Source organism: Leucoraja erinacea, chromosome 9 (genome assembly GCF_028641065.1).
Source record: "Leucoraja erinacea ecotype New England chromosome 9, Leri_hhj_1, whole genome shotgun sequence".
Lineage (NCBI taxonomy): Eukaryota > Metazoa > Chordata > Chondrichthyes > Rajiformes > Rajidae > Leucoraja > Leucoraja erinaceus.
In genome coordinates this window covers 16754900-16767121 of record NC_073385.1, presented here as the reverse complement: position 1 = coordinate 16767121, position 12222 = coordinate 16754900, and the positions used below count along the sequence as shown (strand labels likewise).

The 12222-nt window shown below is 48.4% G+C and overlaps 1 protein-coding gene across 5 annotated transcripts in view; it reads left to right on the top strand.

The window, feature by feature from the left end:
- efcab11 (EF-hand calcium binding domain 11) overlaps nucleotides 1-12222 on the top strand; it is an 88082-nt gene that overhangs the window by 16585 nt on the left and 59275 nt on the right. The window contains exon 6 of one of the 5 annotated variants that reach the window (XM_055640211.1): nucleotides 4509-4646. The exons of the other annotated variants lie outside the window; for them this stretch is intronic. Within the exon in view, the coding sequence (XP_055496186.1) occupies nucleotides 4509-4620 (112 nt within the window). The 3' untranslated portion in view covers nucleotides 4621-4646. Of the gene's footprint in view, nucleotides 1-4508; nucleotides 4647-12222 lie in introns of those variants that run through there. 5 annotated transcript variants of the gene reach the window in all.

Below are 12222 nucleotides of genomic sequence, written 5' to 3'. Positions count from 1 at the left end.
TCGAAAGTGGTTTTCGCATGGTCGAGGCTTCATCTAGGTTGCTGCTATTTTTTTCATCATGTTCAAAACCGGCCTCGACTAAATATAGGTTGCCGTTTTAAAAATCAACAATTTTTTTGTCACAGGTCTAGTCGAAGCCGGTTTTCTTCACAGTCGAGGAAGGTTTTAAGAAGGAGTTAGATGTGGCCCTTGTGGCTAAGGGGATCAGGGGGTATGGAGAGAAGGCAGGTACGGGATACTGAGTTGGATGATCAGCCATGATCATATTGAATGGCGGTGCAGGCTCGAAGGGCCGAATGGCCTACTCCTGCACCTAATTTCTATGTTTCTATGTTTTCAACATGTGCGTGGGAGGTGGTAGCAGGTTGCAGTTCACCTGGACCTTGATTTTTTTTTTGGGTGCCGGGCAAGGTCACCAGAGGTTTCTGTTTAGGTCTCCTAAGTGGGACAGGGGCTTTAGTGTGCGGGGATCGCTGGTCGGTGCGGACTCGGTGGATCTGTATCTCTAGACTACACTTGAGATGGTGCAACTGACTGTATGGTGTCCTCTCCGACTGACTGCGCTCATGCCTGCAAGTCCTTGAACCACATCTCCCCATCAGTGACGACACTTGCTGAGCTAATGCTGACGTTTGTTGGAACAAAAATAGAAAGTGCTGGAAATACTCGTCAGATGAGGCCACGTCAGTGGGAAGAGATTTAACACCTCAAAGTTTGCAGCAATTCCCTTCCCCCTAGACTGGCTGCTGAGTATTTCAATGGTTCAACGGCATTTCATTATCAATGTGCCTCGGTAGAGTGACATTCCTTTTTTTACACACATTGCAGTCAAATTCTTGCAGTACGTAAGCAAAATCACACTTGTGTAGAAAAGAGCAACTGCAGATGTTGCTTAATACACAAAAGGACACAAAGTGCTGGAGTAACTCAGCAGGTCGGGCAACATCTCTGGTGAACATGGATAGGTGACGTTTTGTGTATAGTCCCTTCTTCAGACTCAAAGATGCTGCCTGACCCACTGAGTTACCCCAGAACATTGTCTTGTGTAAGATAGATAGATAGAGTGATAGAGTGTTTAAGAAGGAACTGCAGATGCTGGAAAATCGAAGGTAAACAAAAGTGCTGGAGAAACTCAGCGGGTGCAGCAGCATCTATGGAGCGAAGGAAATAGGCAACATTCCGGGCAAAACCCTTCTTCACACTGATGGGGGGTGGGGGGGAGGGGGGGGGGGCGAGGGTGAGGAGGAGGAGGAGCCCGAGGGCTGAGGGAGAGCTGAGAAGGAGAGGAGACAGCAAGGGCTACCGGAAATTGGAGAAGTCAATGTTTATGCTGCTAGGGTGCAGAATGGGCCTCCTGGGCCTCCTCCATGGCCAGAGTGAGCACCCCCGGAAACTGGAGGAGCAGCACCTCATATTCCGCTTTGGCAGTTTACACCCCAGCGGCATAAACATTGACTTCTCCAATTTCCGGTAGCCCTTGCTGTCTCCTCCCCTTCTCTCAGCTCTCCCTCAGCCCTCGGGCTCCTCCCCTTCCTTTCTCCTTTCTTCTCCCCCCCCCCCCCCCCACCCTACATCAGTCTGAAGAAGGGTTTCGGCCAAAACGTTGCCTATTCCCTTCGCTCCATTGATGCTGCTGCACCCGCTGAGTTTCCCCAGCATTTTTGTTTACCTTTGATTTTCCAGCATCTGCAGTTCCTTCTTAAACACTATCTATCTATCTATCTATCTATCTATCTATCTATCTATCTATCTATCTATCTATCTATCATAGATTTTGTTTTTAAAGCTGGAGAAACTCAGCAGATGGAGCGAAGGAATAGGTGATCCGAGACATGATTTTTGGTTATTGAATAGAGCTACTACTCGTGGGGAAAAAAAGCTGTTTCAGTGCCTGGCTGTGACAGCCCGGAGTCGCTTTCCAGAGGGAAGTGATGTGTATATGTGTACGTGCAAACGCCACACCGGCAGTAGCCAAGGTCAGGATCAGAGCCGGGTCTCTGTCACTGTGCTGGAGACCAGGTGCCAAATCTGAGCCTTTCTGTAACCCGCTTTCCATCACGAAAAAATTAATGTGGCCTTTTGTCTGCGCTTCGAGTCGATCAGAGTTTCCCCATCCCGTGGAACGGGTGCGTTAACGCGGCCAAAACTCTGCCTGTGCTCGGCAGCTGAGCTGGAGCATTCAAATGGGTATTGGATGGCGTCAAATGAGATTGAAGTGGAGTTCCCACTGAGCATTTATTGCCAGTTATGACCCTTCTCTTTGCTCACTCAACAAAGAGAGCTCACTCGAGAGCAGATTAAAACTGAGGAGTGTCTGAAGGGACTGCTGGTTTAAATCGAAGACAGACGCAAAAAGCTGGAGTAACTCAGCGGGACAGGCAATATCTCTGGAGAGAGGGAATGGGTGACGTTTCAGGTCGAGACCCTTCTTCAGACTGATGTAAGGGGAGTGGGCGGTACCGAGATAAAATGTAGTCGGAGACAGTAAGACTAGTGGGAGAACTGGGAAGGGGGAGGGGGTGGAGAGAGAGGGAAAGCAAGGGCTATTTGAAGTTAGAGAAGTCAATGTTCATACCGCTGGGGTGTGAGCTGCCCAAGCGAAATATGAGGTGCTGATTCTCCAATTTGCGCTGGGCCTCACTCTGACAATGGAGGAGGCCCAGGACAGAAAGGTCGGATTGGGAATGGGAGGGGGAGTTGAAGTGCTGAGCCACCGGGAGATCTGGTAGGTTGAGGTGGACTGAGCGGAGGTGTTGGGCGAAGCGATCGCCGAGCCTGCGCTTGGTCTGGCTGATATACAGGGAGGGGCGAGGCGAGGGGTCAAATGATGAAGGAGGGAGGCACAGCCTCTCACTGTCATCGTAGAGAGCACAGATGTACATTGTTATTGAGGGATACAGTGTGGAAACAGGCCCTTCGGCCCAACTCGCCCACACCGGCCAACAATGTCCCAGCTACACTAGTTCCACTTGCATGCGCTTGGTCCATAACCCTACAAACCTGTCCTATCCATGTACCTGTCCAACTGTTTCTTAAACGATGGAATAGTCCCAGCCTGAACTACCTCCTCTGACAGCTTGTTCCATACACTCTGTGTGGAAACGTTACCCCTCGGATTCCTATTAAATCTTTTCCCCTTCACCTTGAACCTATGTCCTCGATTACCCTACTCTTGGTAAAAGACTGTGCATCTACCCGATCTATTCCTTTCATGATTTTGTGTACCTCTGTAAGATCTCCCCTCATCCTCCTGCGCTCCATGGAATAGCGACCCAGCCTGCTCAACCTATCCCGATAGCTCACACCCTCTAGTCCTGAAAACATCCTCGTAAAACATCCTTGTTTCCCTGTATGACTGAGGAGGTCGTCTGCAAATCCCGGTTCAGCTGTTTTATCTGACTGCTTTGCTGTATTCTGTGTTGGAAGGAACTGCAGATGCTAATTTACACCGAAGATAGGCATAAAATGCTGGAGTAACTCTGCGGGACATGCAGCATATTAGTTCAGTTTCGTTTAGAGATACAGACCCTTCGTCCCACCGAATTCACGCCAACCAGCGATCCCCGCACATTAAACTTATTTAGTTTAATTTAAAGATACAGCGCAGAAACAGGCCCTTCAGCCCACCAATCCCTGCACACTAATACTATCCTACACACGCACACACACTAGGGGCAATTTACACTTCTACAAAGCTAATGAACCTACAAACCTGTACGTCTTTGGAATGTGCGAGGCAACCAAAGATCTCGGAGAAAACCCACGCAGGTCACGGGGAGAACGTACAAACTCCATACAGACAGCACCCATAGTCGGGATCGAACCCGGGTCATTGGCGCTGCAAGCGCTGTAAGGCAGCGACTCTACCGCTGCACCACCGCGATACCTTTATCTCTGGCGAAAAGGAATAGGTGAAGTTTCAGGCCGAGACCCTGGCTGGTTTATTACGCCTGATCGACTCGCGTTGTTGCATGTCAACTTTTCTTGTTACAAATGTTGGCCCCCGCTGTCATCGTCTGTCCTGAAAAGGACGCAAGCTTCCGGCGACAATCAGTGGGAGCCATCGCTTGTCGCAGTAGATGATGGTGTTAGCAGAATTAGCTCAGGATACTTCCAGTTTCCAGCCCCGCGACGTGGACACTTCTGCTATGGGGCCCTGCAGAGTGTTACTGGGGGAGCCTGCTCATCATCTCTCTGCCCACTGCATCTGTGAATAAGTGTCTGGGGCTCCAAACACAATGCGCTTGTCTTCCCTGTCGCATGTTGCCATGCAACCAGATGCAGACAGCACTGGCTGTCGTTGGTGTTCGGATGGTGCCTGCAATGTTTAAAGACTGCTGAGGACAATGTCATCAGCAAACGTCGAACCCTCCCCCCACCTCACCCCCTCTCTCCCTGGCCCCCAGTGCCCTGGATGCCTCAGTAAAGACCATCTGGAATTGAGGTCCAACACATTGATGCCGTTGTAAAGAAAGCTCTTCAGTACCTTTACTCTCTTTGGACTTTAGAGATACAGCACGGAAACAGGTCCTTTGGCCCACTGAGTCCCCGGCCACCCAGCGATCAAGCCATACACTAGCGCCATCCTACACACTAGAGGCAATTTACAATTTTAACTGAAGCTAATTAATCTAAAACCATGCCCGCTTGAAAGAGGGTCCCGACCGGATACGTCACCATTCCATGTTCTCCACAGATGCTGCCTGACCCGCTGAGTTACACCACAAAGGGCACAATCTGCAGGTGACTGGAGTGGACTCCATTGTGACCACCCTCTCTGCCCCTCTCCTTGTGACATTCTCTCCTCACTGCCTCGGCAAGGTCAGCAGTGTAATGGAGGACAAGTCTCACCCCGGTCACTCCCTCCTCTCCCATCGGGCAAGAGGTACAAAAGTATGAAAACGCACGTCTCCAGATCCAGGGACAGTTTCTTCCCAGCTGTTATCAGGCAACCGAGCCAATCCATCACCAACAAGAGAGCGGTCTAGACCTACCATCTACCTCATTGAAGACCCTTGGACTATCTTGTATCGGACTTTATCTTGCTCTCAACATTATTCCCTATATCCTGCATCTGTACACTATGGACGGCTCGATTGTAATCATGTATTGTCTTTCCGCAGACTGGTTAGCACGCAACAACAGCTTTTCACTGTACCTCGGTACTCGTGACAATAAACTAAACAAAGCTAAACTAAATGTGTAGGAAGGAACTGCCGATGCCGGTTTACCCAAGATAGACAGAAAATGCTGGAGTAACTCAGGGGGACAGGCAGCTTCTCTGGAGAGAAGGAATGGGAGACGTTTCGGGTCGAGACCTTTCTCCAGACTAAACTAGCAGGCAACGGAAAAGCCTTTCATTGTACCTCGGTACAGGCGACAATAAACGAAACCAAACTGGTTTTAAGGTCACGCTTTAAGCAACCGTTGTGTGTGCGAATACATAAAATTAAAAACTGCTAATTTTACGGCCAGACATTTCTCAGCGCTCTCTCTCTCTCGGCCTCTGTGAATGGTCGCCATCCCCAGCGGAAAGCCTCTTGCATGAGTTACAACTCCTGGCCTCACTCCTTGCGGCTCGCCGCGTTGATGTGGAAGGGTAATTAAAATTGCTTTTGTGCGATTTGAAAGGCCCACCAACACCCCTGCAGTTTAATGGCCGGCATGTATAGACACAAGAGTCCATAAATCCTGCAAACTACCTTCCCTCGACATGGCTGCCTACATAAAGGATTGTAAGTGATGCCCCATCTATAAATGTCAGGGTCCTTGAATGAGCTGATATTGAGTGGCTGATGGATCTCATTAATGGCCTTATAATTAGCTGGCGCGTGTTCCTTTATCTCTTTAGTGCTTTTATTTTTTTTAATTGTTCTGATTCTCCGTCAGTGCTGGATGCACGGGTTTGTTTGCCCGGATGCCAGACTAATGTGGCCCTGATTACCAGTTCAATAGACAATAGGTGCAGGAGTAGGCCATTCGGCCCTCCAAGCCAGCACCGCCATTCACTGTGACCATGGCTGATCATCCACAATCAGTACCCCATTCCTGACTTCTCATCATATCCCTTGACTCCACTATCTTTAAGAGCCCTATCTAACTCTCTCTTGAAAGCATCCAAAGAGTTGGCCTCCACTGCCTTCTGAGGCAGAGAATTCCACAGATTCACAACTCTCTGGGTGAAAACGTTTTTCCTTATCTCTGTTCTAAGTGGCTTACCCCTTATTCTTAAACTGTGGTCCCTGGCTCTGGACTCCCCCAACATCGGGACATGTTTCCTGCCTCCAGTGTGTCCAAGCCCTTAACAATCTTAATTGGGGATGATCAGCCATGATCACATTGAATGGCGGTGCTGGCTCGAAGGGCGAATGGCCTACTCCTGCTCCTATTGTCTATTGCTACATTTAAGTAAATAAAACAGAATAATTTATTTCCCGGCCGCTTTCAGCCAAGATCCATTTTACACTTTGGATTCAGTGGTAATGAGTCCCCTCACCACAGGCCCAGCATGGGCATGCTAATGTCAAACGCTCATCATATGCTGACCCACTCATTCCTGGAATCATTCTTGTAAACCTCCTCTGGACCCTCTCCAGAGCCAGCATATCCTTCCTCAGAATATGGGGTCCAAATTTGCTCACAGTACCCCAAATGCAGCCTGACCAACGCCTTATAGAGCCCCAGCATTACATTTTTGTTTTTTGTATTCCAGTCCTCAATATAAATGCTAGCATTGAATTTGCCTTCCTTAAAATCGAAATTCCTTCTCATTTCCTTCCTAAAAGAACGTTCTTCAGTTCTGAGGCTAGGACCTCTGGTCCTAGCCTCTGGTCCCACTGGTGGAAACATCTTCTCCACATCCACTCAAGTCAAGTCAAGTCAAGAGAGTTTATTGTCACGTGTCCCAGATAGGACAATGAAATTCTTGCTTGCTGCAGCACAACAGAATATTATAGGCATAAATACAGAACAGATCAGTATGTCTATATAGCATAGACCATATATATACATATAAATAAACAGATAAAGTGCAATAGGCTGTTATTGTTCAGCGTTTGTTTGAAGTTGTGTTTAATAGTCTGTTCCTGAACCTGGATGTTGCAGATTTCAGGCTCCTGTACCTTCTACCTGATGGCAGCAGAGAGATGAGTGTGTGGCCAGGGTGGGGTGGGTCTTTGATGATGCTGGCAGCCTTTTTGAGGCAGCGACTGCGATAGATCCATTCGATGGTGGGGAGGTCAGAGCCGGTGATGGACTGGGCAGTGTTCACAACTTTCTGCATTCTTTTCCGCTCCCGGACGTTCAAGTTTCCACTCCACCCAGGGTATTTGGTTCCACTTTGCCTTCAACCGAATGGCTGACAGATTATTGTAAGTGGACATACAATTAATTTACTTAGCCCCTGTTTCATGTAGGCAATCTAATATTGATCTAATTTATGTATGGATGGTGGTTCAGGAGCTTCTGAGCAGGTTGTTGCTCATCCTTTTTAGAATAACATAATTCAGGCTGTTAAAACCAGGAGAAGCTGCAATTTATCAAACTTTCATTTAACAGGGAAAGCACTTTTATATTAGATGCGGCTAATGTTCCCTGATTATTCACAAATGACAAAATTGATTTAACCAATTATGAGAAACACTCGGGAGCCTTAAGGTTATCCGTTCCTATGCTTTTAAAAGTAATGCATTTCAACAATAGCTGATCATATCTCTGGGCAAGATAGACACAGAATGCTGGAGTAAAACTCAGCGGGACAGGCGGCGTCTCTGGAGAGAGGGAATGGGGGTGGGCCGAAGGGTCTGTTTTCACGCTGTATCTCTGAACTAAACTAAACTAAACTATTAAAATGAGTGTACACAAAAATGCTGGAGAAACTCAGCGGGTGAGGCAGCATCTATGGAGCGAAGGAAATAGGCAACGTTTCGGGTCAAAACCCTTCTTCAGACATATTTTGTAGGAAAGACTTGCAGACCTTGAGGAAAATAAAGGAGTTAATACTAAATGAATATTCAGGAACAGTTTTTTCTTCTCTGTCATCAGTCCTTCCATAAGCTAGGGTGCTGTCCGATTCACCTCTACCCCATTGCGGACATTGGACTTTGTCTGTGGAACTGATGGGCGACAATGCTGAGAACTATATTCTGTACTCTGCATCTTCCCCTTTGCTCTACTGATTGTACTTGAGTTTGACGTGCTTGTATTGAAGCTTAGTTTAGTTTAGAAATACAGCGCAGGAAACTGGCCCTTCGGCCCACCGTGTCCGCACGGGCCAGCAATCCCCGAACACTAACACTATCCTACACACACAAGGGACAATTTACAATCATACCAAGTCAATTAACCTACAAGCTTGTACGTCTTTGGAGTGTGGGAGAAAACGGAAGATCTTGGGGAAAACCCATGAGGAGAACGTACAAACTTGGTATATTCCTGTGCAACAGAGTCCCGGGTTTAATCCTGACCAGCGGTGCTGTCTGCATGGAGTTTGTACATTCTCCCCGTGACCTGCGTTGGTTTTCTCCGGGTGCTCCGGTTTCCTCCCACATTCCAAAGACGTGCAGGACTGTAGGTTAATTGTCCCTAGCTTGTAGGGTAGAACTAATGTAGGTCAGCACACACTCGCTGGGCCGAAGGGCTTGTTTCCACGCTGCATCTCTGAGCTAAACCACTCTCAGGGGGAAAATCACTTGGTGAGCCTGTTGCCAAACTGTTGGGATTCCCGAACAGTGGGTGAGCAGATTGTTGGAGTTTCCACTGCAACAGGGATGAGTGTAAACAGTAGCAGTGGGAAAGGGAAGTGCAAGGGGTGGTAGGAGGCTAGACCTGATAAGTTCATTTCAGAATGGAGCTGCAGGCTCAGACGTCATGTGTAAGTTTACCAAGGAGTACAAATACCTTGGAGTGTACCTGGACAGTATACTGGACTGATCCAGGAATGCTGAGGCCGTGTACAAGAAGGCACAGAGCTGGCTGTACTTTTTGTGTAGGCTCTGCTCCTTCAAACGTCTGCAGCAAGTTTTGGTGGTTGCCAGCGCCATCTTCTCCACTGCCGTGTGTCGGGGCAGCAGGGCAAAGGCACACGGCAGCAAGACCATCAGGAAGACTGGCTCTGTCCTGGTGGGGGGTTGGATTCATGGGAGGTTGGTCTTGGAGGGGAAGATGCTCCTTAAACTGCGGAGCCTCCTGGACAATACAGCTCACCCCCTCCGTGACACACTGGTCAACCTGAGGAGCACCTTCAGCAACAGACTGGTTCCACCAAGATGTAGCACAGAACGCCACAGGCAATCCTTCTTCCCTGCAGCTATCAAACTGTACTGACTGAGACTGACCCCCCCCCCCCCCCCCCCCCCCCCCCCCCCCCCCCCCCCCCCCCCCCCCCCCCCCCCCCCCCCCCCCCCCCCCCCCTTTTGCACATCCACAATCCTTTCCACTTGTCATTTTAATTTCATGGTTCCTGTGTATCTTGTTTTAGTTTAGAGATACAGCACGGAAAGAGGCCCTTCGGCCCACCTGCTCCGCGCCGACCAGCGATCCCCACACACTAACACTATCCTACACCCACTAGAGACAAATTTTTACATTTACCAAGCCAATTAACCTACAAACTTACACGTCTTTGGAATGTTAGAGGAAACCGAAAGTCTCGGAGAAAACTTACGCAGGTCACGGGGAGAACGTAGAAACTCCGTACAGACAGCACCTGTAGTCGGGATCGAACCCGAGTCTCCGACGCTGCATTCGCTGTACGGCAGCAACTCTACCGCTGCGCCACCGTGACGTGCTTTATGACTGTTGGCAGATCAATTTCCCTCCTGTGATAAATAAAGTTCTATATCGTATCGTATCGTATCTCCATTTCATGCTCTGCCTCCCAATATCCTCATAGTCATCATTTTCAACGTGTCAGTTTAAAGTTGGCAAAGGAGCTCGGAAAACAATTCTTTCCAAAGAAGGAACGATGCGGCGCGGTGGTGCAGCGGTAGAGTTGCTGCCAGACAGCAAATACCAGGGACCTCGGTTCGATCCCGACTACGGGTGCTGTCTGCACGGAGTTTGTCCGTTCTCCCTGTGGGTTTTCTCCGAGATCTTCGGTTTTCCTCCCACACTCCAAAGTGTGCAGGTGTGTAGTTTAATTAGCGTGGTAAATGTAAAAATTGTCCCTAGTGGGTATAGGATGGTGTTAATGTGCGGGGATCGCTGGTCGGCACGGACTCAGTGGGCCGAAGGGCCTGTTTCCACGCTGTATCTCTAAACTAAACTAAACTAAACGTTTGTAGGTTAATTGACCGGTACAAATTGTAAAATTGTCCCAAGTGTGTGTCGAATAGTGTGAGTGTCGCTGGTCGGTGGGCTGAAGGGACTGTTTCCGTGCTTTATCTCGAAACTAAACTAACGAGATGTGTTGTTCTATGAGCTTTGGGACCGGTTGGCATTTACCACAGCGCACACATAACCTGGCAATGTTTGATGAATTGATTGAAAGATACATGTCACTCCCTCAGCCTCCTGCGCTTCAAGGAATAGAGTCCTAGCCTGCCCAACCTTATAGCTCAGATCTGGACTGCAATAGTTCCTGCACACAGTGCGTGGATACACAGCATGTGTAGCATATGTAGAAAGCATTTCACTGGGATGCATCACAGCACGGTTTGGGAACAGCTCCATCTGAGACCGCAAGAAACTGAAGAGAATTGTGGACGCAGCCCAGACCATCACACAAACCTTCCCATTGACCCCATTTACACTTCACGCTGCCTCGGCAAGGCCAGCAGCATAATCAATGACCAGTCTCAACCCGGTCACTCCCTCTTCTCCCATCGGGCAAGAGGTGAAGAAGTGTGAAAACGCACACCTCCAGATTCAGGGACAGTTTCTTCCCAGCTGTTACCAAGCAACTGAATCATCCTATCAACAACTAGAGAGCAGTGCTGAACTAGTATCTACCTCATTGGGTAATGTTCTTCACAATATATTCCCTTTATCATGTATCAACATCTCTATACACGTGACAATAAACTATTGGCCATGACTATATCCAGCATCAATAGACAATAGGTGCAGGAGTTGGCCATTCGGCCCTTCGAGCCAGCACCGCCATTCAATGTGATCATGACTGATCATCCCCAATCAGTACCCCGTTCCTGCCTTCTCCCCATATCCCCTGACTGCGCTATCTTTAAGAGCCCTATCTAGCTCTCGCTTGAAAGTATCCAGAGAACCTGTCTCCACTGCCCCCTGAGGCAGAGAATTCCACACTCATTCCTCTCTGTGTGAAAAAGTGTTTAACCATATAACCATATAACAATTACAGCACGGAAACAGGCCATCTCGGCCCTACAAGTCCGTGCCGAACAACTTTTTTTCCCTTAGTCCCACCTGCCTGCACTCATACCATAACCCTCCATTCCCTTCTCATCCATATGCCTATCCAATTTATTTTTAAATGATACCAACGAACCTGCCTCCACCACTTCCACTGGAAGCTCATTCCACACCGCTACCACTCTCTGAGTAAAGAAGTTCCCCCTCATGTTACCCCTAAAACGTTTCCTCGTTCTAAATGACTTACTCCTTATTCTTAAACTGTGGCCCCTGGTTCTGGACTCGCCCAACATCGGAAATATGTTTCCTGAATCTAGCTTGTCCAAACCCTTAATAATCTTATATGTTTCAATAAGATGCCCTCTCATCCTTCTAAACTCCAGAGTATACAAGCCCAGCTGCTCCATTCTCTCAACATATGACAGACCCGCCATCACGGGAATTAACCTGGTGAACCTCCGCTGCACTCCCTCAATAGCAAGAAGGTCCTTCCTCAAATTAGGGGACCAAAACTGCACACAATTCTCCAGGTCTGGTCTCTCTAGGGCTCTGTACAACTGCAGAAGGACCCCTTTGCTCCTATACTCAACTCCCCTTTGTCGCCCGTGCTGCCTTCTACAGGAGTGTGCAGGTTGACAGAGCTAAACTGGGCTTTATTTTCTCCTTTGTGATATTTGATCTAGATTGCCCAAGTTATGATGGACTGTCAGGGCCTGTTAGAGTGCACTCAGGCCTCTCGCTCGTAGTCTGACCCTGATCACTACAATCATCATTTCTGCATCGATTGGTCTTGAGATTTTCATGCACCTGGTCATAAATTGTTCTGCTCGACCTATTTAATTAAATTCTGTCACATGTGATTTTTTTTTAATGGGATGCACTGATCAAAGCTTC